At 45.4% G+C, this 27986-nt stretch overlaps 1 protein-coding gene across 1 annotated transcript in view; it reads left to right on the plus strand.

Annotated features, from left to right (window-relative positions):
- Positions 1–27986, plus strand: part of CCN4 (cellular communication network factor 4) — a 116980-nt gene that overhangs the window by 75986 nt on the left and 13008 nt on the right. Inside the window, exon 2 of the mRNA XM_040354993.1 lies at positions 23223–23499. Within this exon, the coding sequence (XP_040210927.1) occupies positions 23223–23499 (277 nt within the window). The remainder of the gene's footprint in view (positions 1–23222; positions 23500–27986) is intronic.

Here is a 27986-nt window from a genome sequence, read left to right on the forward strand (position 1 = left end):
GTCTTGACAGCCTGCCACATCGTAGAGTGTCCTGCACCCTGCTGACTGTACAAATACTAAGAGTAGCGACACCCCGGAGAATGCCGATTACATGGAACATCAGAACTCAGAACTTGACCTCCATGGGCCTCGGTGCTAATGTGTTAGCTGCCCCACACTGATTGCTTCCAAAAATTTTATATAGTAGCCAATGTGACTTTAACTAAACCTTCTCTGGCCTGCCTGTCATTCAAAACACATACACTAGGAAGATTCCCATGCAGTGAATGCATGGTGAATGTCAGATTCCCTGGTTCACTGCCCCCCAGTTGTCGGCCTCATTTTTTATTGCCCCCCCAGGAAGGGCTGGACTGGGACAAAAAGTTGGCCCTGGACTTCATCTAGACTGGCCCACTTTGACAGGTCTCTCCCATGGCAGCCGGACAACTCCCGCACCCCCCCGGCCACCCGAGCCCCCTCTCCCCCTTCACTAGCCGTTCTACTTTATTAGAATAGAATGGCTGGTACTGGTACTCTAAGGCCCCCTACACACGACCAAACATGTATGCTGAAACTGGTCCGCGGACCAGTTTCAGCATACATGTTTGGTCGTGTGTAGGCGCGAGCGGGCCGAATTCCAGCAAACATTTGCCCGCCGGGCCTTTTCCCAGCAGACAAATATTCCTGGACGTGTTTTAAAACAGTCCGCTGGAATCCTGCCCGCTCGGACATGTACGGTCATCAGTACAGACCTACTGTACATGTCCGAGCGCCCGCCGTCCCTCGCATGCGTGGAATGACTTCGACGCATGCGTGGAAGCCTTTAAATGGCAGGCCCGCCCATGTCGCCGCATCATCGTCGCGGCGACGACGCGGACACGCCCCGCGTATTGTTTACGCGCGGACTTCTGTACGATGGTTAGTACAGCCATCGTACAGAAGCCCTCTGGCAGACATGTACGGTGAAAACGGTCCGACGGACCGGTTTCATCGTACATGTTTGCTCGTTAGTACCCGGCCTTATAGGCAGTACCAGTGGAGAAGCTAGACATTATTTCACCCGGGGGAAAGAATCAGTTTGGTGCCCCCAATTATGGGACAAGATTAGGCAAAAGTGAGAAACTCCCAGGTCATAGCTGTTGAGTCAGCTGTCTGTCCCCTCCCCCATGCTCCTCTGTCGTCCCCCCTGCTCCTCCCCCCCTTTTCTTTGTCCCCCCAGGTGAGCTCTGCGGGGAGGGAGAGGAGGTGAGCGCTGCAGAAAGGGAGAGACAGAGGAGCAGAGGGGGGCGGCAGTCCGCTGTCACTGAAGCCAGCCCACTGAGCCATCGGCCCACCGGGAAACTCCCTGTAGTCCCAATGGCCAGTCCATCCCTGCCCCCAGGGCAGGGCCCCACTTTGTCAGCCTCATTTTTTACTGTACTGTCCCCAGCCCCAGTGCCCCGACTTATCACCTGACCTGCTCCAATCAGGTTCCATTTGCTCACCTTCTAATCTGGACTGGTCTGGTGAGTGGTTGGGCATCGGTCTTTGTTCTCTGGTCCAGGCTGGGGGGCCCCCCTCAAGCATTTGGTTGGCTCGAGCCGCTGGTGGGAGGAGGAGAAGTCGGGCAATGCACTGCGGGAGTCAGGACAGGTAGCCGAGCTATGGATCTTAGCCAGCCAGCACTGCAGACTGCCACCGCCCACCGGGAGGTCACTGAAGATAGGAGGAGTCAGGAGGCTGCTCTCTCTGGGTGCTGCTGCCTCGCTCCGAGACTCCGAGAATGTGACATCACTGGTTGCTAGATGCCAGACGGGTCCGCCCTAGCAACCAGTTTGGCAATTGTCTATTAGGGTGGCTTTGTGTCCTCATTTCATTCCGGGACACTGTATTGTCCCGGAATGAAGGTGCCCGGGACACAAATGAGAATTATGGGACAATCCCGGGCAATCCGGGACATGTGGTCACCCTACATGGCATGGGTTTGGTCTGAAATACGCATGAGCTGGACTACTCTGGGGTTGGTTCCAGCAAGATTCTGCAAACTTCTAAATATTTGGGGGACCTTTGGAGGGGTCTGTACACTTTTTTTTTTCTTTTTTTTTTTGTTTAAGCCAGCAATGAAATGTAATTTACTGGCAATTTAAATGATATATTTTTTTCCTATTTTTTAAATGTTATTTTTGCTGAATCACATCCTACATGAATAAAAAATAAATAAAAATACCAGACCCTTTGGGGCAGATTCACATAGAATTGCCCAGGCGCAGCGTATCAGAGATACGCTACGCCGCTGTATCTTACCTGGCTCTATGTCGAATCCAGGAAGATTTTGCGCCGTAAGTTACGGCGGCGTAGTGTATCACTCGGCGCGTATTTCAAATTGGGCGGGTAGGGGGAGTGATTCATTTAAATGAAGCGCGTCCCCGCGCCGATTGAACTGCGCATGCTCCATTTAGAAATTTCCCGCCGTGCTTTGCGCGAAATGACGTTGCAACGACGTCATTTTTAGAACTTCGACGTGACTTACGTCCATCCCTATTCACGGACGACTTATGCAAAAAAAAAAATTCAAATTTCGACGCTGGAACGACGGCCATACTTAACATGGCAAGTCTAACTATACGCCGCAAAACACCAGCTTTAACTATACGCCGGAAAAAGCCAACTAGAGATGACGTAAGAGAATGCGACGACCGCGCGTACGTTCGTGGATCGCCGGAAAAAGCTAATTTGCATACCCGACGCTGAAAACGACGCGAACTCCACCCAGCGGGCGCTGAAGTATTGCATCGAAGATCCGAAGGCGTACGAAGCTGTACACCTGTCGGATCTTACCCAAATGCTGTCGTATCTTGGTTTGAGGATTCAAACTAAAGATACGACGCAGGAAATTTGAAAGTACGCCGGCGTATCAGTAGATACGCCGGTGTACTTCCTCTGTGAATCTGCCCCTTTAAGTGTAGTATGGATTTTAAGGGGGTGCCTTAAAAAATTGGGGGGCTCTCTATAAATCAGGGCTGCAGGAATAGGTAAGTTTTCACACCTTTTTTATACAAATACTATTATAGGTAGGAGGTTAAGAATAGCTCGTTAGCCTTTTCTTCCACTTTTTTTTCATGTTTATTCATTTAGATTTTTTGAATGTTGCTTTAAATAAAAAAGGCAAAAAAAAATAAAAAATGTTATTTATTCATAAACCAACGTTGCAGTGCTTTTTACCAAAATAAAATTTTTTAGGGGGCTCATCATTGGGAATAATCCGCATAATGTGTTTCTAGATTGTAAGCTCTAACGAGCAGGGCCCTTTGATCCCTCTGTATTGATTTGTATTGTAAATGTACTCTCTGATCCATGGTGTAAAGCGCTACGCAAACTGTTGGCGCTATATACATCCTGTATAATAATAATAATAATGTGTCCAATAATATGTTCATTTCTTATGATCGTCAGCTCCATCTAGAGGCCATAATGCGTTTTCTTTTCCTGAAATGGCTAAATCAGAGAAATACTGCATTGTGACCACTAGATGGAGCTGACGATCATAGGAAATAATTATATTAGACACATTGGCCCAGATTCAAGAAGCAAATGCGCCTGTGTAACCATAGGTTACACAGCGCAATTGCTTACTTGCTCCGGCCTAGCGAATGCTCCTGATTCAGGAACATCGCTACGCCGACTGCAGCCTAAAATCTGCGTGGCATAAGGCTCTTATGCCACGCAGATTTTAGGCTGCATTCTTGCGTTGGCCGCTAGGGGGCGCTCCCATTGTGATCTGTGTATAGTATGCAAATTGCATACTAACACCGATTCACAACGTTGCGCGAGCCCTGCGTACGCAAATTACGTAGTTTGCGTACGTCGGGTTTCGCGTAAGGTTACACATCCTAATAGCAGGCGCAGCCAATGCTATAGGATACCCACATTCCCGCGTCGCGATATTTAAAATCTACGTCGTTTGCGTAAGTGAATTGTGAATGGCGCTGGACGCTATTCACGTTCACTTTGAAGCAAATGACGTCCTTGCGACGTCATTTGCCGCAATGCACGTCGGGAAAGTTTCCCGACGGAGCATGCGCTCTACGCTCGGCGCGGGAGCGCGCCTAATTTAAATGATTCCCGCCCCCGGCGGGATCATTTACATTGTGCGCGCTTACGCCGGGCAATTTTGCCGGCGCGCCCTCGCAATTTACGGAGCTATTGCTCCGTGAATCGAGGGCAGCGCAAAATATTTGCGGGGGCGCAGGGCAAAATCGTTGCCCTGTGCCTCCGCAAATAAAGCGCAAATGTACCTGAATCTGGGCCATTATGGGAATTTTTCCGATGGTTGTATGAATGCTGAGACCCTATAAAATTATTATTCTGGTATAAAGCATTGCAAACTTTTTTTACAAAGGACATAAAAAAATGTTTTTTCTTTTGCTGATTACTGATTAAAAAATAAATAAAAATATTAAACACAATAGGGATATGAATTCTAAAACACTTGCACAGGGAATGTTATATAAATAGACCCCTAAAGCCCTGTACACACGATCGGTGCGTCTGATGAAAATAGACCGATGGACCGTTTTCATCGGACAAACCGATCGTGTGTGGGACCAATCGGTTTGTTTTCCATCGGTGAAAAAAAATAAAACTTGTTTGAAAATTTTCCTATGGATAAAAAACTGATAGAAAAAAAACGATCGTCCATCGGTCAAAAATCCACGCATGCTCAGAATCAAGTTGACGCATGCTCGGAAGCATTGAATTTAATTTTTCTCAGCACGTCGTAGTGTTTTACGTCACCGCCTTGGACACGATCGGATTTTTGACTGATGGTGTGTAAGGCAAGACTGATGAGAGTCAGCTTCATCGGATATCCGCCGAAAAAATTCATCGGATTAGATTCCATCAGATATCCGATCGTGTGTACAGGGCTTTAGTGTAATTTTAAATAGGACGATGATAGAATAAAATGTATACTTTATTTCATTTATTTTTCTATTTAATCAAACACTCCAAGCACTATTTTTTTTTTGACTACCAATAATCCACGTAGATAAAAGTACCCTTTTGTCTATGGATTGCAAAAAAAATTCAATCATGTTTGCAAGACAATATGATTAGGAAAACATTGTCTGTCCAAAAAATATATATATATATATATATATATATACTGGGCCGGATTCAGATACATTGCAGTATCTGTCGGCGCGGCGTAACGTATCACATATACAGTACGCCGCTGTAACTTAGGGCGCAAGTTCTGTATTCAGAAAGAACTTGCGCCCTTAGTTACGGCGGCGTAACGTATGTGTGTCAGCGTAAGCCCGCCTAATTCAAATGGGGATGATGTGGGCGTGTTTTACGTAAATTCACTGTGACCCCACTTTTTTGACGTATTTTACGAAAGGCGCATTCGCACCGTTCGTGAAAAAATCCCAGTGCGCATGCTCGAAATTACGCCGCAAGTCGTCATTGCTTTAGACGTGAACGTAACTTACGTACAGCCCTATTCGCGAACGACTTACGCAAACGACGTAAAATTTTCAAAACTCGACGCGGGAATGACGTCCATACTTAACATTAGCTACGCCTCATATAGCAGGGGAACTATACGCCGAAAAAAGCCTAACGCAAACAACGTAAAAAAATGCGCCGGTGGGACGTACGTTTCTGAATCGGCGTAAATACCTAATTTGCATATTCCTCGCATAACTATACGGAAGCGCCACCTAGCGGCCAGCGAGAATATGCAGCCTAAGATACGACGGTGTAAGACACTTACACCAGTCGGATCTTAGGGAAATCTATGCGTAACTGATTCTCTGAATCAGTCGCATAGATACGACCACGCACACTCAGAGATACGATGGCGTATCCGGAGATACGCCATCGTATCTCCTTTCTGAATCCGGGCCTAAGTGTGTAATATACATACATATATATATATATATATATATATATATATATATATACACTGTGGGCCAGATTCAGGTAGACTTACGACGGGCGTATCAGTAGATACACCGTCGTAAATCCTAATCCCCGCCGTCGTATATTTAAGCGTATTCTCAAGCTGAGATACGCTTAAATTTTGCTAAGATACGACCGGCGTAAGTCTCCTACGCCGTCGTATCTTAACTGCATATTTACGCTGGCCGCTAGGGGCGTGTACTCTGATTTACGCCTAGAATATGTAAATCAGCTAGATACACCTATTCACGAACGTACGCCCGGCCATCGAGTACAGATACGCCGTTTACGTAAGGCTTTTTCCGGCGTAAAGTTACCCCTGCTGTATGAGGCGTAGCCAATGTTAAGTATGGACGTCGGGCCAGCGTCGAATTTTCCGTCGATTACGTCGTTTGCGTAAGTCGTTCGCGAATAGGGCTGTGCGTAAATTACGTTCACGTCAAAAGCATTGACTATTTGCGGGTTAATTTGGAGCATGCGCACTGGGATACGTTCACGGACGGCGCACAGTAATTTATATATATATATAATTACTGTGTTATCTTAGGTAACAACACAGTTATTGTCAATCAATAGTCCCATTGCAGACATAGTTATTGCTGTCATTTGATGGTGAAACAAGTTGACATCGCCATCTAGTGACCATTACTGGAACAACACCTGCGTGTACATTTTTGGATCTATTCTCTTATTTCCTTCCCTGTTGTAAAATAGAGATTTAAAGCTGACATTTATTCTGATTACATTTTGCCTTCCTTGGTTCATCCCTACCACCTTTAACATGCTACTTAGAGGTGAGCTCCCAATTTTGCTTGTTGGGCATTTGTCCGAACGCCAGACTCTTCCAGTAGATGCTGTACTATGTACTTCATATATAGTAGCTGTTCTTTCCCCCACTACTATATATCACATCTTTCTTCCTCTTACTGTCATTGGCTGTTAAGGAAGGGTCAGGTGCCAACACCTGCTGCGTCCTTAGCAACCAGTGGCGTCACCCGGCCCCATTTTCTTGACAGCAATGAAAAGGAAATTCTGGGCCAGATTCACATAGAATTACGTTACTCCACAGCGGCGTAACGTATCCCATTTACGTTACCCTGCCGCAGGTTTACAGTGTAAGTGCCTGATTCTCAAAACTCTTACCTGTAAACTTGCGGCGGTGTACCGTAAATCCGATCGGCGCAAGCCCGCCTAATTCAAATGGGGCGGGCACTATTTAAATTAGGCGCGTTCCCGCGCCGAACGTACTGCGCATGCTCCGTCGGGAAAATTACCCGACGTGCATTGCGCTAAATGACGTCGCACGGACGTTATTTGTTTAGACGTTAATGTAAATGGCGTCCAGCGCCATTCACGGACGACTTACGCAAACAACGTGATTTTTTAAATTTCGACGCGGGAACGACGGCCATACTTAACATGGCTTAGAACACCTAGGGCTCAGCCCTAATTTTACACGGCGTAACTCGACGGAAACAACGTAAACTTAGATCGACGGGCATCGCGGACGTTCGGGAATCGCCGTAACTAGTCATTTGCATATTCTACGCCGACCGCAATGGAATCGCCACCTAGCGGCCGGCCTAGAATTGCATCCTTAAGATCAGACAGTGTAAGTCCATTACACCTGTCGGATCTTTTGGCTATCTATGCGTAACTGATTCTATGAATCAGCCGCATAGTTAGGACGGGCGGATCACAGAGATACGACGGCGTATCAGGAGATACACCGTCGTATCTCTTCTGTGAATCTGGCCCTCTGACCCTACCTTCTTGAATGTCGCAGCTGAAATCAAGACTCATCAGACCAGGCAATGTTTTTCCATTCTTTTATTGTCCAATTTTGGTGATCCTGTGCAAATTGTAGCCTCAGTTTCCTGTTCTTAGCTGACAGGAGTGGCACCTGGTGTGGTCTTCTGCTGCTGTAACTCATCTGCTTCAAGGTTTCAATGCGTTGTGTGTTCAGAGATGGTATTCTGCGTACCTTGGGTGTAATGAGTGGTTATTTGAGTTACTGTTGTTTTTCTATCATCTCAGACCAGTCTGCACATTCTCCTCTGACATCAACAAGGCATTTTCCTCCACACAACTGCCGCTCACTGGATATTTTCTCTTTTTCGGACCATTCTCTGTAAACCCGAGATATGGTCGTGTGTAAAAATCCCAGTAGATCAGCAGTGAGAAGGACATTTTTATTTTCCAGATACAGACTATTGTTAACCACTTGCTTACAGGGCACATAAACCCCCTTCGTGCCCAGGCGAAATTTCAGCTTCCGGCACTGCGTCGCTTCAACTGACATTTGCGCGGTCGTGTGACGTGGCTCCCAAACAAAATTGACGTCCTTTTTCCCCACAAATAGAGCTTTCTTTTGGTGGTATTTAATCACCTCTGCGGTTTTTATTTTTTGCGTTATAAACAAAAAAAGAGTGACAATTTAAAAAAATATATATATATTTTTTTTATATTTGTTGCTATAATAAATATCCCAATTTTTTTTTTTAAAAAACTATTTTTTTCTCAGTTAAGGCCGATACGTATTTTTACGTATTTTTGTAAATAAAAAAAAAATCGCAATAAGCGACTGGTTTGCGCAAAAGTTATAGCACCTACAAAATGGGGAACAGAATTATTTTTTATTATTTTTTTTTTTACTAGTAATGGCGGCGATCTGCGATTTTTATTGGGACTGCGATATTGCGGCGGACACAAATTTGGGACCATTCACATTTATACAGCGATCAGTGCTATAAAAATGCACTAATTACTGTATAAATGTGACTGGCAGTGAAGGGGTTAACACTAGGGGGTGAGGAAGGGGTTAAATGTGTATCCTGGGTGTGTTCTAACTGTGTAGGGGAGGGGGGTGACTGGGGGAGGTGACCGATGCTGTGTCCCTATGTACAAGGGACACAGATCGGTCTCCTCTCCTCTGACAGCACGTGGAGCTCTGTGTTTACACACAGACCTCCACATCCCTGCTGTGTTCCCGACGATCGCGTGTACCCGGCGGACATCGCGGCCGCCAGGTACACGCATCGGGACAGTGTTTACCCGCTGCGCGCCACCCAGAGGCGCGTGCGGGTAATGCACTTTAAATGACGTCCAAAGACGTCCACTTGGCACTTGAGAGCCGCGCTGTTGACGTCTTTTGTCAATAGCGCGGGTCTCAAGTGGTTAAATTAAGGTGTGTACTCTAAAGCTCATAAACATGTGTGTGTGTGTGTGTGTGTTAGGGTGACCACATTTCCAAACTGCCATTCAGGGACACCCCCCCTTCCCAAAAATCAGCTTGTGCTGTAACGAATCACAGCACAGTGATTGGACACAAGAGGCGGGATTTATGATTTCTCCAATCACAAGCAGGGGGCAGGGACTGTGCTCCTCCAGGCATTCCCGGCCAGGACAAGTACTGTCAGTGAGTAAAGCGGTGATGTGGGGGCATCAGATCGGCCCGGGGGGGGGGGGCTGTGTCAGTTTCATTCCGGGACACTGTATTGTTGCAAAATGCGGGACTGTCCCGGTCAATCCGGGACACATGGTCACCCTAGTGTGTGTGTGTGTGTGTCTACATATATATGACACTGGCACATTGATCTCCCTGCTGATAGAGTGAAGCCTCGTACACACGACCGAGGAACTCGACGGGCGAAACACATCGTTTTCCTCGTCGAGTTCCTTGTTAGGCTGTCAAGGAACTCGACAAGGTAAGTTTCTCCATTCCCGTCGAGGAAAAAGAAGACATGCTCTCTTTTTGGCTCGACGGGATCCTCGACAGTTTCCTCGTCGAAAAATGTACACACGACCGGTTTCCTCGGCAAAAAAAGAAATCCCAGCAAGTTTCTTGCTGGTTTTTGCCGAGAAACTCGGTGGTGTGTACGAGGCCTGAAAGAGAAGAGCATGATCACTTCTCTTATGGCAGAGCTGGAAAGTGGGAGATCTTTCCTATCTTCACACTGGCACACAAAACGCTATTGTTCATAAGTTGGTTAGGGCAGGGTTTGACAAATTTGCTTGGAATCTAGGAGCCAGCTAAAAAAGTTAGGAGCCAGAAAACGCACCCAGTCCCGACGAGCTCGCGCGCAGAAGCGAACACATACGTGAGCAGCGCCCGCATATGTAAACGGTGTTCAAACCACACATGTGAAGTATCGCCACGATTGGTAGAGCGAGAGCAATAATTCTAGCCCTAGACCTCCTCTGTAACTCAAAACATGCAATCTGTAGATTTTTTTAAACGTCGCCTATGAAGATTTTAAAGGGTAAAAGTTTGTCAGCATTCCACGAGCGGACGCAATTTTGAAGCGTGACATGTTGGGTATGAATTTACTCGGCGTAACATTATCTTTCATAATATTAAAAAAAATGGGGATAACTTTACTGTTGTCTTATTTTTTAATTAAAAAAAGTGTATTTTTTTCCCAAAAAAGTGCGCTTGTAAGACCGCTGCGCAAATACGGCGTGACAGAAAGTATTGCAATGATCGCCATTTTATTCTCTAGGGTGTTAGGATAAAAAATATATATAATGTTTGGGGGTTCTAATTAGAGGGAAGAAGATGGCAGTGAAAATAGTGAAAAATAGTGAAAAATGACATTAGAATTGCTGTTTAACTTGTAATGCTTAACTTGTAATACCAACGGCCACCACCAGATGGCGCCAGCTCACACATCTGGTAGTAAGAATCAGATACGCCAGAATTTTGGTAAGATACGAAAAGCGTAAGTCTCCTACGCCGTCGTATCTTAACTGCATATTTACGCTGGCCGCTAGGGGCGTGTACGCCAATTCACGAACGTACGCCCGGCCGACGCAGTACAGATACGCCGTTTACGTTAGGCTTTTTCCAGGCTTAAAGTTACCCCTGCTATATGAGGCGCAGCCAATGTTAAGTATGGACGTCGGGCCAGCGTCGAATTTTCCGTCGATTACGTTGTTTGCGTAAGTCGTTCGCGAATAGGGCTGTGCGTCATTTACGTTCACGTCGAAAGCATTGGCTTTTTGCGGGTTAATTTGGAGCATGCGCACTGGGATACTTTCACTGACGGCGCATGCGCCGTTCGTAAAAAGCGTCATTTACGTGGGGTCACATTAAATTTACATAAAACACGCCCACGTGTTCCACATTTGAATTAGGCGGGCTTACACCGGCCTATTTACGCTACGCCGCCGCAACTTTGCTTTGTGAATACTGCACTTGCCTGTCAAAGTTGCGGAGGCGTAGCGCAAATAGGATACGTTACGCCCGCTCACAAATACGCGCTCCCTACGTGAATCTGGGCCTCTGTGCGCACGCCTATGTCCACTTATATAATATTCACTTCCCGACCTCCTCATGTACATTTACGTCAGCAGAATGGCACGGACAGGCACATGTACGTACCTGTACGTCCTCTGCTAGACGTGGGTGGGGGGTCCGATCGGGACCCCCCCCCGGTACATGCGGAGGTCGGGTCCGCTCGGGGAGCGATCCGGGACGACGGCGCGGCTATTTGTTTTTAGCCGCTCCGTCGCGATCGCTCCCCGGAGCTGAAGAACGGGGAGAGCCGTATGTAAACACGGCTTCCCCGTGCTTCACTGTGGCGGCGCATCGATCGAGTGATCCTTTATATAGGGAGACTCAATCGATGTTGTCAATCCTACAGCCACACCCCCCTACACTAGTAAACACACACACAGTGATCCCTAACTGTTACAACGCCCCCTGTGTTTAACTCCCAAACTGCAACTGTCATTTTCACAATAAACAATGCAATTTAAATGCATTTTTTGCTGTGAAAATGACAATGGTCCCAAAAATGTGTCAAAATTGTCCAAAGTGTCCGCCATAATGTCGCAGTCACGAAAAAAATCGCTGATCGCCGCCATTAGTAGTAAAAAAAAATAAAAAAAATTAAAATGCAATAAAACTATCCCCTATTTTGTAAACGCTATAAATTTTGCGCAAACCAACCGATAAACGATTATTGCGATTTTTTTTTACCAAAAATAGGTAGAAGAATACGTATCGGCCTAAACTGAGGAAAAAAAAAATTATATATGTTTTTGGGGGATATTTATTACAGCAAAAAGTAAAAAATATTGAATTTTTTTTCAAAATTGTCGCTCTATTTTTGTTTATAGCGCAAAAAATTAAAACCGCAGAGGTGATCAAATACCACCAAAAGAAAGCTCTATTTGTGGGGAAAAAAGGACGCCAATTTTGTTTGGGAGCCACGTCGCACGACCGCGCAATTGTCTGTTAAAGCGACGCAGTCCCGAACTGTAAAAACCCCTTGGGTCTTTAGGCAGCAATATGGTCCGGGGCTTAAGTGGTTAAATAATTACATATGTGATTTTACAGTGGTTTCATTTTGAGATGGTTTGTCCTCCACTTGTCTTTCACTTTTCCAATCTCAAGTTAATTTTCAGCCGAAAAAACTCTTATAATTCACTAATTTGGTTTCAAGGTAATTTCACTCTAAAACGTATTCGTGCTTTGCCATGTAATGTAGAAGATAAGGCAGATTCGACCATTAAGCCAGTTACTGATTAAAGGTTCTATTTGTCCAAATTTGTATCTGTCCTTGAAGGTCACCCCCTGGTGACCAGATCTGAGAATACGGACAGTTACTTCTCTGTAAATAATCAACTATCATTCCTTCGTCCTTCTCATTTCATATGTATAGAAATCCGGCCTCTTTGCTTAAACACTTGCCGACCATGTCACGAACATTTACATCGGCGGAATGGCACAGCTGCGCAAAGCAACGCATATATACGTTGCTTTGAATTTCACGCTGTGCGGGCGCGCGAGCCCCTGCCGCGAGATCCATGACCGTGCCCCGCAGACTCGATGTCTGCCGGTGTCCCACGATCGTGTCACAGAGCAGCAGAACAGGGAGAGGCAAGTGTAAACAAGGCATCTCCCTGTTCTGCCTAGTGACAGGACACTGATCTACTGCTCTCTGTGATCGGGAGCAGCGATCAGTGTCACATAACGTATTTATCGGGGTGTCGCTCCGGCGTATAGCGCGCACCCCTAAAGTGGACCCGCAATTCCTGTAAAAAAAGATTTTAGTACTTACAGTTTTGGTGTCTTGCGCGGCGTCCATCGGCGGCCTCGTCGGGTCCGGCGTCCGTCTGCGGCTTCGGGTGTCCTCGTTATCGGGTCCGGCGTCCTTCTGCAGCGTCCTCCACGCTCGATCCCCGCTTTCCCGCGCCGAGTTTGAATACTGTGCCGGCAAATACCTAGCGCAGTACACTCGTGTATAGTAAGGCAGGCTTGGCTACTCTCGCGCTTACGTCCTGTACGTCCAGGATGTGAGCGCGAGAGGAGCCGAGCCTGCCCGACTATACACGAGTGTACTGCGCTCGGTATATACCGGCGCAGTATTCAAACTTGGCGCGGGAAAGCGGGTATCGCGCACCAACGATTTTGCCCTGTGCGCGGTATACGCCGATAAATACGGTACCTCCCAACTTTCTGAGATGGGATTGAGGGACATCTATCAGCAAAAGTATGCAGGCATAGGACACACCCCTTGCCACGCCCCCTTAAAGGAGAATTGTACAACAAAAATAAAACCCACAAGTGCTTTTTTATCACCACAATTCCTTTATATTGGCTTTTGGAATCTACAAATGCAGCAATTTAGAAATCAGATGAAAAGCTTAGCACTGGGAAACACTTTTTGATAGATAAAAAGTGCATTTTATATACAACTATATGGATCAGACCAAAATGAGGGACAAATGAGGAGAATGAGGGAGAGGGAGATAACTCCAAATCAGGGACAGTCCCTCGAAATCAGGGACAGTTGGGAGCTATGGTGTCATGTCACAGTAAGCCCCGCCCCCACACAGTAAAGCCCCATACACACGGTAGGACTTCAAACAAACTTTTCCGTGGATTTTTGTTTGAAGGGCGTTGGCCGGGAACACCCATAGCATACACACGGCAGGACTTTTTCCGCAAACTTTCCCAAAATCACATGATTTTTCTTCTCTTTCCTGCCACCCTTTGGTCAACTTCTGCTATTGTTGGTTGATTTTAACCTCCTTAGCGGTAATCCCGAGTCAGGCTCGGGGTGAATTTTTTATACCAAAAGCGGTATTCCCGAGCCAGACTCGGGATCGCATTGCAGGATACAGGGGAAGTTACTTACCTTGTCCCTGGAGCCTCCGATGTGTCCCTGCTGTGTCTCCTCGCTCGATTCACAGTGCCGCCGAGCTCCATTCCCTGCGACGTTACCACAAAAAGTGAAAAACACAATACACATACAGTATACCTCCCAACTGTCCCTGATTTCGAGGGACTGTCCCTCATTCTGAACAATGTCCCTCTGTCCCTCATTCCTCCTCATTTGTCCCTCATTTTGGTCTGATCTACTGTATATAGATGTATCTAAAATGCACTTTTTATCTATCAAAAAGTGTTTTTTCCAGTGCTAAACCTTTCATCTGATTCCTAAATTGCTGCATTTGTAAATTTCAAAAGCCAATATAAAGGAACAGAAGTGGTAAAAGATTTGTGGGTTTAACCAATCCTTGTTTTTTTTTGTAAAATTCTCCTTTAAGAGGGCGTGGCAAGGGGTGTGTCCTATACCTGCATACTTTTGCTGATAGGTGTCCCTCATTCCCATCTCAAAAAGTTGGGAGGTATGCATACAGATTACAGTACTGTATGCAAACAATACACACCCCCCTTGTCCCTAGTGGTCTGCCCAGTGCCCTACATGTTCTTTTATATAATAAAAACTGTTCTTTCTGCCTCCAAACTGGAGATTGTCCATAGCAACCAAAAGTGTCCCTTTATGTCAAAAATGGTTTTAGATCAGCTAGAAAACAGCGATAATAAATTATAATCACTTGCAGAATTGAGCGATAGCGATTTGTGGGGAAATCCGTCATAAAAAAATAAAAGTTATGACAGCGACAATTCTGCAACTGAGCAAATTTCAGTGTTTTTGAGTTGATTACATTATTGAATAATTTTTATTATAATCATATTATTATTTGTTATAATTATTTATTATATTATAATTTATTATTTTGTTTTTTAAACTTTATCATACTCGAGATGTCTACTAGACTCTTGTTTGGACAGATTTAAGTGAGTTATTCCTAATGCCGCGTACACACGATCGTTTTTCGGCATGAAAAAAAACCTAAGTTTTTTAAAATGTCATTTAAAATGATGGTGTGTGGGCTTTACATCGTTTTTCGGCTTCTGAAAAACGAAAAAAATAAAAAATTCGAACATGCTGCATTTTTTAACATCGTTTTTGAAAATGTCGTTTTTCGTGTTGTAAAAAATGATCGTGTGGGGGATAAAACGATGTTTTAAACCCGCGCATGCTCAGAAGCAAGTTATGAGATGGGAGCGCTCGTTCTGGTAAAACTACCATTCATAATGGAGTAAGCACATTCATCACGCTGTAACAGACAGAAAAGCGCAAATCGTCTTTTACTAACACGAAATCAGCTAAAGCAGCCCAAAGGCGAATAGAACTTCCCCTTTAGAGTGCCGTCATACGTGTTGTACATAGCCGCGCTTTGTTCATCATTTTTCAAAAACTATGGTGTGTGGGCAACATCGTTTTTAATGATGAAGTTGGAAAAACTTTGTTTTTTGGACATGCTGAACAATGATTTTTTTTTTTTTATGCCGAAAAACGATCATGTGTACGCGGCATAAGAATCACAGGCCTATAATATAAAACGCCAAATTTTCATGCAAAAAATGGTACGGCTTTTGGTACAAAATTCCAGACATAATAATACCGTCAGGGAGGTTAACATTGGTTCTGGGCATGCGTGTTTGTACTTTGGACTAAAGTCCGATGGATTTCTGTACGCACCGTAGGACTTTTGTTGCCGAAAGGTTTGTCCATTTGCAGAGCGAACTTTTGTCCGATGACCGAAAAAGTTTGTCCGATGGAGCGTACACACGGTCGGATTTTTTTGAAAACCTGCTAATTTTGAAGTTTGTTGTCAAAAAGTCCAATCGTGTGTATGGGGCTTTAGATTCACTCCCTAGGACACACTTAAGCCCTTCCTCGCCCCCTAGTGTTTAACCCCTTCCCTGCCAGTGTCATTTACACAGTTTTAGTGCATTTTTATAGCACTGATCTCTGTATAAATGACAATGGTTCCAAAATAGCGTCAATAGTGTCCGATGTGTCGCCATAATGTCACAGTCATGATAAAAATCACAGATCGCCGCCATTACTAGTAAAAAAAATAAAAATGCCCAAAAATTATCCCCTATTTTGTAGACGCTACAACTTTTGTGCAAATCAATCAATAAACGATTATTGCATTTTTTTTTTTTTTTTTTTTTTACCAAACATATGTAGAAGAATACGTATCGGCCTAAACTGAGAAAGAAATTCGTTTTTTTTTATATATTTTTGGGGGATATTTATTATAGCAAAAAGTAAAAAAAATTGCTTTTTTTTCCCAAAATTGTCGCTCTATTTTTGTTTATAGCGCAAAAAGTAAAAACCGCAGAGGTGATCAAATACCACCAAAAGAAAGCTCTATTTGTGGGAAAAAAAGGACGCCAATTTTGTTTGGGAGCCACGTCGCACGACCGCGCAATTGTCAGCTAAAGCGACGCAGTGCCGAATCGCAAAAAATGCTCTGTCAGGAAGGGGGTAAAATACTTCAGGGACTGAAGTGGTTAATAGACACCTGCAGCAGATTGCATGATTGCGATGTGGTGTGGGGAAACGCACAGGTATCCCAATCGCAAAACATCAAAAGTAATTCCCATTAACCTCCCTGGCGGTATGATTATTTCAGATTTTAGGTGCTGAAAGCGGTACCATTATTTTGCAAGGAAATTTGGCGTTTTATACTGTAGGCCTGTAATTCTTAGGAATAACTCACTTAACCACTTGCCGTCGCTGCACCGCCGAAATACGTCCACAAGGTGGCTCTCCTAGGCGAGACCACGTAAATGGACGTCCTGCCTATTAGCCGCCACTAGGGGCGCACGGGCGCCGCCGGAGGCGCGCGCGCGCTCGCCCCCGACTCCCGTGCGTGTGCCCGGCGGGCGCGATCGCCGCCGGGCACACGCGATCGCTCGGTACAGAGCGGGGAACGGGAGCTGTGTGTGTAAACACACAGCTCTCGGTCCTGTCAGGAGGAGAAATGCTAATCCTCTGTTCATACAATGTATGAACAGAAGATCAGTGATTTCCCCTAGTGAGGCCACCCCCCCCCCCCACAGTAAGAACACACCCAGGCATACTTAACCCCTTCCCCGCCCCCTAGTGTTAACCCCTTCACTGCCAGTGGCATTTTTATAGTAATCTAATGCATTTTTATAGCACTGATCGCTATAAAAATGCCAATGGTCCCAAAAATGTGTCAAAAATGTCCGAAGTGTCCGCCATAATGTCGCAATACCGAAAAAAAAATCGCTGATCGCCGCCATTACTAGTAAAAAAAATATTAATAAAAATGCCATAAAAATACCCCCTATTTTGTAAACGCTATAACTTTTGCGCAAACCAATCAATAAACGCTTATTGCGATTTTTTTTTACGAAAAATATGTAGAAGAATACGTATCGACCTAAACTGAGAAAAAAAATGTTTTTCTATATATTTTTGGGGGATATTTATTACAGCAAAAAGTAAAAAATATTCATTTTTTTCAAAATTGTCGTTCTATTTTTGTTTATAGCGCAAAAAATAAAAAACGCAGAGGTGATCAAATACCACCAAAAGAAAGCTCTATTTGTGGGAAAAAAAGGACGCCAATTTTGTTTGGGAGCCACGTCGCACGACCGCGCAATTGTCTGTTAAAGCGACGCAGTCCCGAATCGCAAAAAGTACTCTGGTCTTTGGGCAGCAATATGGTCCGGGGGGTAAGTGGTTAAATCTGACCAAACAAGAGTCTAGTAGGCATCCCGGGTATGATAAAGTTTAAAACACAAAATCATAAATTATAATATAATAAATAAATATAAATAATTATAACAAATTATATAATAAAAATTATTAGCTAGATTCAGGAAGAGTTAAGCCGGCCTATCAGTAGATACGCCGTCGTAACTCTGAATCTGCGCCGTCGTACATTTAAGTGTATTCTCAAATTGAGATACACTTAAATGTAGCTAAGATACGACTGCGGGCGCCGTCGTATCTTAGCGGTCTAGTTCCGCCGGCCGCTAGGGGCGTGAACGCCGATTTACGCCTAGAATGCGTAAATCAGCGAGATACGCCTATTCACGAACGTACGCTTGCCCGTCGCAGTAAAGATACGCCGTTTACGTAAGGCGTTTTCAGGCGTAAAGTTATTCCACCAAAAAGCTGGCCCAGCCAATGTTAAGTATGGCCGTCGTTCCCGCGTCGAATTTTGAAAATTTTACGTCGTTTGCGTAAGTCGTTTTCAGGCGTAAAGTTATTCCACCAAAAAGCTGGCCTAAGCAAATGTAAAGTATGGCCGTCGTTCCCGCGTCGAATTTAGAAAATTTTACGTCGTTTGCGTAAGTCGTCCGTGAATGGGGCTGGACGTAATTCACGTTCACGTCGAAACCAATACGTCCTTGCGGCGTACTTTGGAGCAATGCACACTGGGATATGTCCACGGACGGCGCATGCGCCGTTCATTAAAAATGTCAATCACGTCGGGTCACGATTCATTAACTTAAAACACGCCCCCCTGTTCCTCATTTGAATTAGGAGTGCTTACGCCGGCCCATTTACGCTACGCCACCGTAACTTAGGAGGCAAGTGCTTTGTGAGTACAGCACTTGCCTCTCTGACTTACGGCGGCGTAGTGTAAATACGATACGCTACGCCGGCTGAAACATACGCCGCCCTACGTGAATCCAGCTATATTACTTTATTTTTTTGATGACCAATTTCCCCACAAAATCGCTATCGCTCAATTCTGCAAGTGATTCTAATTTATTATCGCTGTTTTCTAGCTATCCAGTGCGCATGCTCCAAATTAACCCGCAAGAAGCCAATGCTTTCGACGTGAACGTAAATGACGCCCAGCCGTATTCGTGAACGACTTACGCAAACAACGTCAAATTTTCAAAATCCGACGCGGGAACGACGTCCATACTTAACATTGGTACGCCGCATGTACGCCTCCATATAGCAGGGGTAACTTTACGCCGGGAAAAGCCTAACCTAAACGGCGTATGTGTACTGCGTCGGCCGGGCGTACGTTCGTGAATTCGCGTATCTAGATGATTTACATATTTCTAGGCGTAAATCAGCGTACACGCCCCTAGCGGCCAGCGTAAATATGCAGTTAAGATCCGACGGCGTAAGAGACGTATGCCGGTCGGATCTAATAGAAATCTATGCGTAACTGATTCTAAGAAGCAGGCGCATAGATACGACGGCTCGGACTCAGAGATACGACGGCGTATCTGGAGATACGCCGGCGTAACTCGTACGAGAATCCGGACCTACAAGTGGAAAGTGCACTTGAAATTGCAGTCACTGCTGATTTTATTATCCAATGATGTGCAAGCTAAAATGCTGTTTTTTATTTTTCTTGCATGTCCTCGCCATTTTTTTTTTTGTCGGGCGTTGCGCGCTCTGCCTGCTAGTGTAATTCTTGTGTTTTGGCAGCCATGTGACGGTCTGCCTGGACTGCACTGCACTCCTGGATAGCCCCCGGCCCTCAGACATTCCCGGTGATGTCACTTCTCAGGAATTTACATCACAGCCGTCCAGATGAGGAAAAAAAATGTCAGCAAACTTTTCCCTGTAACTTGTTCTCGCTGCGTCGGAGGAGGGGCCTCGTCCTTCCCGGTTGGTGTCGGGCTCCGTACGGCGGCGTTAATGACTTTCCTTTCATCTCCTGATACTTTAGAAGCCATTAAAAGAGAATAACAGTCTTTGCCAAACCACTCGGGGATCGGAGGGGGAGAATTGCAGGCTGCGGCTCGATGATTGACATAATCCCATACGGACGCCGCGTATTAAGCGCTCGGCGCACTTCCTCATATTTCCACTACGGCCGCTCGGGGTGAAAAGCTCCGGGCTTAACATTTCATTCTGAGATGGGCGGAAAGCCATCGATGTGTGCCACCGGCTGCGGGCAAAGTCTGGCATTTATCAGAAGCGGTACATTGGATCTGTAATGGAGAGAATACGCTTTAACCACTTAAGGACCAAGCCTGTTTTTCAGATTTGGTGTTTAAGTTAAAAACAATTTTATATAACAATAACCTTTGCGCAAACCAATCAATATACGCTTATTGCGATTTTTGTTTACCAAAAAAATGTAGAATACGTATCGGCCTAAACTGAGGAAAAAAATGTTTTTTTTTTTTACATATTTTTGGGGGATATTTATTATAGCAAAAAGTACAAAATATTGCATTTTTTTTTTTTTCAAAATTGACGCTCTATTTTTGTTCAAAAAATAAAAACCGCAGAGGTGATCAAATACCACCAAAAGAAAGCTCTATTTGTGGGAAAAAAAGGAACATCAATTTTGTTTGGGAGCCACGTCGCACGACCGCGCAATTGTCAGTTAAAGCGACGCAGTGCCGAATCGCAAAAAGTGACCTGGTCTTTGGCAGCCAAATGGTCCGGGGCTGAGGTGGTTAACCGTGTTACTCGTAAACCAAGCTTCCGCTGTATGTATATATATATATATATAGTATCTCACAAAAGTGTGCACACCCCTCACATTTTTTTAAATATTACTACAGCGGAACCACGGATTGCGAATAACGCGGTTAACAAGCGTTCCACAATACTAGCGCTGTAGTTTTAAAAATCCTAACTCAGTTTGCTAGTGTTGTTTCGCAAAATGAGCAGGGTTCAAGCCAAAGCAGTGTGCAGTACCACGTTTGGCCTGAGATGGAGGGGCGCCGGAGCCGAGCGGAGCTGATCAGCGCCATTCGGAGCAGTTCGGAAAGACTCGGAAATACGCTGTTCCCAAGGTTTGCCGACTTCAGCCGACTTTTCCCGAGCCTTTCCGAGTATTTCTGAGTCTCTCCGGTGCCCCCCACCTCTTGTTGTATGACCGCGCAATTGTCTTTCAAAATGTGACAGCGCTAAAAGCTGAACATTGATCTGGGCAGGAAGGGGGTGAAAGCGCTCTGTATTCGCTGTGGTCGGGTAACATGACAATTGCATACTTTGGTTGGCCCAACTCTCAAAGCTATTTTCTTCCTCTGCCCTCAGTCATTTTCTACCTGAGCATTATATGAAAGAACACATCACTGGCATCCCTTTAGACATGCATGCTCAAGCAGCTGATCAGCAGATTGCACAGCTATCGTCTGCAGCATCCAGTGGACAGCAGGGACTAGCATGCTTGTCTTTAAAATGTCATCTACTCTTGATCCCTACTTTTGTTGGCCTGCCTCTCGAAGCTTTTTGCTTTCTCTGCCATCAATAAGTTTGCTTGTGAGCATTATATGAAAGAACACATGACTGGCATCCCTTTAGACATGCATGCTCAAGCAACCGATCAGCAGATTGCACAGCTATGATCTGTAGTATCCAGTGGACAGCAGGGACTAGCATGCTTGTCTTTAAAATGTCATCTACTCTTGATCCCTTCATTTGTTGGCCTGCCTCTCGAAGCTTTTTGCTTTATCTGCCATCAATAAATTTGATCCAGAGCATTATATGGAAGAATACATGACTGGCATCCTTTTAGACATGCATGCTCAAGCAGCTGATCAGCAGATTGCACAGCTATGGTCTGTAGCATCCAGTGGACAGCAGGGAGGAACATGCTTGTCTTGAGGATGTAGTGGGTTGGGAGCAGTGGCGTAGCGTGGGATGTCGGCACCTGGGGCGAGGCAAGTAATTTGCGCCCCCTTGACCCATGGATTTGCCTAGCTCCAGTCTGGTCACATGATCTGCTGTGAGACAGCGGTGGCTGTAGGGAGGAGGAGAGCGTGCTTGATAATGACTGGTAAAGTCTGGAGTGGTGACATCATGCATATTAGGGTTGTCCCGATACCACTTTTTTAGGACCGAGTACGAGTACCGATACTTTTTTTTAAATGTGTCCCCAAATGCAGCCATGTCCCCCCCACATATATCCAGCCATGTCCCCCCACATATGCAGCCATGTCCCCCCCCAAATGCAGCCATGTCCCCCCCCATATATGCAGCCATGTCCCCCCACATATGCAGCCATGTCCCCCCACATATGCAGCCATGTCCCCCCACATATGCAGCCATGTCCCCCCCACATATGCAGCCATGTCCCCCCTATATCCAGCCATGTCCCCCCCATATGCAGCCATGTCCCCCCATATGCAGCCATGTCCCCCCCATATGCAGCCATGTCCCCCCATATGCAGCCATGTCCCCCCCATATGCAGCCATGTCCCCCCATATCCAGCCATGTCCCCCCATATGCAGCCATGTCCCCCCATATGCAGCCGTGTCCCCCCCATATGCAGCCATGTCCCCCCCAAATGCAGCCATGTCCCCCTCATATGCAGCCATGTCCTCCCCCCATATCCAGCCATGTCCCCCCATATGCAACCGTGTCCCCCCCATATGCAGCCATGTCCCCCCCAAATGCAGCCATGTCCCCCTCATATGCAGCCATGTCCTCCCCCCATATCCAGCCATGTCCCCCCATATGCAGCCATGTCCCCCCCATATGCAGCCATGTCCCCCCATATGCAGCCATGTCCCCCCCATATGCAGCCATGTCCCCCCCATATCCATCCATGTCCCCCCATATCCAGCCATGTCCCCCCATATGCAGCCATGTCCCCCCCATATGTAGCCATGTCCCCCCATATGCAGCCATGTCCCCCCCATATGCAGCCATGTCCCCCCATATCCAGCCATGTCCTCCCCCCATATCCAGCCATGTCCCCCCCATATATGCAGCCATGTCCCCCATACCGTACATGCTGCCGTGCCGTCGCTTGGTTAATACGGGCGGGGAACATTACAGCTTTGAATAGCTGTAGTCTTTCGCGCCGCGCTGCAAATACTCGGAATCGGTCCCGATACCGATACTAGTATCGGTATCGGGACAACCCTCATGCATTTGTTCCTATGTCCCATATGTTGTTGGTGCTCCCTCCTATCCACACTCGTGACAGCGCCCCTCTAAGTTTTGCGCCCGGGGCGGTGGTCCCCCTTGCACCCCCCACGCTACGCCACTGGGTGGGAGTATTAGTCTATACAGCCAGTGCAAAGGGTTGGGTCTGATCTGATGTAATTATTGTCCAATCCATCCAGTAGTTCATCCAGCTTTTGCTAATTGATTTGCCTTTTTTTTCTCTCTCTTGCTGATATAAACCAGAACTTGTTTTTGCTCATACGTTTTCTTTCTTGTGTCATTCACAGGTCATTTCACAAAACACGACCACAATGCCTCCAACCCCTGCTGTTACAGAAGAGTATGTTCGGGTCCAGTACTGTAAGTGGCCATGTGAGTGCCCCCCGACCCCCCCTGTGTGTCCCCCTGGGGTCAGTCTGGTCACAGATGGCTGCGACTGCTGCAAGACCTGCGGCAGGCAGCGAGGAGAGAACTGCACGGAGGCAGACACGTGTGACCCCCACAAAGGACTTTATTGTGACTACAGCAGGGACATGCCTAGGTACGAAGTAGGTGTCTGCGGACGTAAGTATCATATATTTTATGCCTTTATGTGCATGTCATTGCTCATTTGCATTAATGTGTCCACCCTTTCTACTACCAGCGCTGGGTGCCTGACAACTTCTTGTATCTCTCAGACACTCTGTGCGATATGCGAGTCTGGGTTCCCAGCTCCGCCCACTTTCTGAGGGGTCCCTCTTTTCTTCTAGCCTTCTGCATACCTCCCAACTTCTCAACTTCAGAATGAGGGACAAATGAGCATACCTCCCAATGAAGTTGTTGAGCGGGGGGGGGGGGGGGGGGGGTTCCGCAGATTAAAGTTGTTGAGCGCGGGGGGGGGGGATTTCAGGGATCAGTGTTGAATCGCGGAGGGGTGGGAGTGCCGCGAAATCGCGGGACTCTAGCACTAATCACGGGACCGCGGGATTTACCGCGAATCGTGGGACAGTCCCGCGAAATCTGGGACGGTTGGGAGGTATGCTTCTGTATAAAACCTAACTTCAGCTTAAACTTTTTAAACTTTTTTGGTGGGGACGTTACGATGGCAGGGACTAGACATGTGCAATTTGTTTCGTTCTGAATTAATACGAAAACCTGAAAATTTGCAAATCTGAAATAATAACGAACTATTAACCACTTCCGTAGCGTAGGATGTCATATGACGTCCTGGACTTTCGTGGGGGATGTCTGAATGATGGGTGCAGCTACAGGCATCATTCAGATATCTTTCTTTTCACGCGGCGATTCTGCGCACCATAAGAACGATCGTTCCACCGCTTGATCGTTCTTATAGGCGGTGAGAGGGGACACCCCCCCCCCCACCGCCATCCGGTGCTTCTCCGGGCTCTCCCGCGACATCGAAGTCCCGGAGAATGAATCAGCCGCCGCTGGATGAAGAGCATCTCTATGGCCGTCGGAGGCCCGGGCGCGATGTTATGACGTCACGCCCGGGGTACCCGGAAGTAAACAAAGCCGCAAGCGTGGCTGAAAGCATGAGATCGGTGGATTTTTTTCCCGATCTCATGCTTACCGGCCTGGAGGAGAGATGTGGGGTCTTATTGACCCCGCCTCTCTTCATAAAGAGGACCTGTCACACGCTATTCCTATTACAAGGGATGTTTACATTCCTTGTAATAGGAGTAAAAGTGATAAAAAAAAAAGTGTAAAATAAAAAAAAATTATATATATATATATATATATATATATATATATATATATATATAAAATTAAAACGCCCCTGTAGCTCGCGCTCAGAAGCGAACACGCACGTAAGTCCCGCCCACATATGTAAACGCCGTTCAAACCACACATGTGAGGTATCGCCGCGTGCGTTGGAGCGAGAGCAATAATTCTAGCATTCTAACTCCTCTGTAACTCTAAACTGGTAACCTGTAAAAAAAATGAGTTTGGAGCCATTCAATTGCCATGTGCAATTTTAAAGCGTGACAAGTTAGGTATCTATTTAATCGGTGTAACATCATCTTTCACATTATCACAAAGAAAAATGGGCTAACTTTACTGTTTTGTTATTTTTTAATTCGTGAAACCGTTTTTTTTTTTCCAAAAAAGGCGTTTGAAAAATTATTGCGCCGATACCGTGCAAGATAAAAGGTTGCAATGACCGCCATGTTATTCCCTATGGTGTCTGCTAAAAAATTATATATATATAAATGAATGAATGAATGAATATATATATATATATATATATATATATATATATATATATATATATATATATATATATATATATATATATATATATATATATATGTATGTATGTATGTATGTATATAATGTTTGGGGGTTCTGAGTAATTTTCTAGCAAAAAAAATAGGATTTTTACATGAAGGAAAAGTGCCAGAATAGGCGCGGTATGGATAAGGTTACATTTTAGCTATTTGAATTTCCTTTCAAATTTGGATGTTAACTTCATAATCACGATGTTTCGTTCCGACTTCATTTTTTTTTTAACGAATTTCAACAAATTTGTTAATTCATAAATATCCAAATTAACGACTTTTTCAGAATATTCGTAAATTTAAATATTTATAAATTCATAAAAATCGTAAATCCAAAAATTAGAAAATCTGAAATAATAACTAACTATTCAATTATAGGTATTGGCATTTCCTTTCAAATTTGGCTGTTAGTGAATGTAACGAATGCAAATTTATCCGAAATTACGAATTATCCTAAATAACGAATGGCACATCTAAACGAATGGAACATAACGAATTAATAATAAATAACAATATTAATAATAATAATACAAACGTATTTATTATTAATTTGTCCCGTTCCTTTGGTTTAGATGCGGCATTCGTTATTTCAGATAATTCGTAACTTTGGGGAAATTTGTATTCGTTACATTCACTTATGAAAATTCCGCCAGCAAAATTCCGATGTGAGCTTTTGGTCCATCGTACTTTTGCTGGTGGAATTTCCGCCAACAAAAGATTAAGATCAGAGGGCCAGATTCTCAAAGGGCTTACGACGGCGCAACGCCATTTGCGCCGTCGTAAGTTCTAATCTGGCCCGGCGTATCTATGCGACTGATTCTTAGAATCAGTTACGCATAGATATCCATTAGATCTGACAGGCATAAGGCTCTTACACTGTCAGATCTTAGATGCAATTTATTTTCCCGCCGCTAGGTGTCGCCGACGTCGTTTTCCCCGTCGTCTATGCAAATTAGCTATTTTCGCGAGATTCCCGAACGTACGCGCGGACGACGCAGTGAATTTACGACGTTTCCGTAGCATTTGCGACGCGTAAAGTTGCCCCTGCTATATGAGGGGCAACCAATGTTAAGTATGGCCGTCGTTCCCGCGTCGAAATTTAAAAATGTACGTTGTTTGCATAAGTCGTCCGTGAATGGCGCTGGACGCCATTTACGTTAACGTCGAAACCAATGATGTCTCTGCATTTAGCGCTATGCACGTCGGGAAATTTTAGGGACGGCGCATGCGCAGTAAGATCGGCGCGGGAACGCGCCTAATTTAAATGATCCATGCCCCCTACCTGCATCATTTGAATTAGGCGGGCTTGCGCCAGAGGATTTACGCTACGCCGCCGCAACTTTACAGGCAAGTGCTTTGTGAATCAAGCACTTGCCCGTAAAACTTGCGGCCGCGTAGCGTAAACGAGATACGTTACGCCTGCATAGTTTTACGCCAGGATACGAGAATCTGGCCCAGATTCTCTATTTTTCCAACGGAAAAAATTCCGATTGGAAATTCCGATCGTCTGTGGCAATTCTGACTCGCAAAATTCCGGCGCATTTTTGGAAACAATTCGACACATCCTCGGAAGCATTGAACTTCATTTTCTCGGCTCGTCGTAGTGTTGTACTTTTGTGTGACCGTGTGTATGCAAGCCAAGCTTGAGCGTAATTCCATCCAAAAAACCATCCAAGGTTTTTTTGACGGAAAATCCGATCGTGTGTACGGGGGCATAACAGCCAAATTTTAAAGAAAATTCCAATACCTATAATTTAATAGTTAGTAATAGTTATTATAAGTTAGTTATTATTTAAAATTCCGATTTTTTTTCTTTTCGGATTTTCGAATTTATGAACTCTAGAATTTTAGAAATTAACCCTTTGCGATCATAACGAATGACCCGAAAAATGAAAATATAAAAATAAAAATAAATTAAATAAAAACGAACACATTTTTCGGCAGTGCACATGTCTATCAGAGGCTTCCTTCAGTTTTTTTTATTCTGTATCCTCATTAGGGAAATTTCCTATCTCTTTTTATTCCTGCGACACAAGTGGAGTCACTGGAACGGGAAGGTGCAGAGAGCAATATATTTCCCTTTGCTTCCTGTCCCTGTGACCCCCTGACACCTGGACAGGAAGTGAGGGGAAAGAGGAAATGAACCTCATGGGGTTACAGACAGCAAGAAAAAAACAAACAGAGGTTCCAACTAGAGTTGAGCGGACACCTGGATGTTCGGGTTCGGACCCAAACCTGAACTTTAAAAAAAAAGTTCGGGAACCCGAACCCGAACTCCGAACCCCATTGAAGTCAATAGGACACGGACTTTTAGTAAAAAAATAAAATAAAATGCGCGGAGGTCCCCCCAAATTCAATAACCAGACCCTTTAGGTCTGGTATGGATATTAAGGGGAACCCCGCTGTCAATTTAAAAAAAAAATGACGTGGGGTTCCCCCTAAATATCCATAACCAGACCCTTCAGGTCTGGTGTGGATTTTAAGGGGAACTCCACCCCAAATTTTTTTTAAAAAATGGCGTGGAGTTCCCCCTAAAATCCACACCAGACCCCTTATCCGAGCACGTTGACCTGGCCGGCCGCAGAAAAGAGGGGGGGACAGAGTGCGCCCCTCTCTTGAACCGCACCAGGCCACATGCCCTCAACATTGGGAGGGTGCTTTGGGGTGCCCCCCAAAGCACCTTGTCCCCATGTTGATGGGGACAAGGGTCTCATCCCCACAACCCTTGCCCGGTGGTTGTGGGGGTCTGCGGGCAGGGGGCTTATCAGAATC

The sequence above is a fragment of the Rana temporaria genome, chromosome 5 (genome assembly GCF_905171775.1).
Source record: "Rana temporaria chromosome 5, aRanTem1.1, whole genome shotgun sequence".
Taxonomy (NCBI): Eukaryota; Metazoa; Chordata; class Amphibia; order Anura; family Ranidae; genus Rana; species Rana temporaria.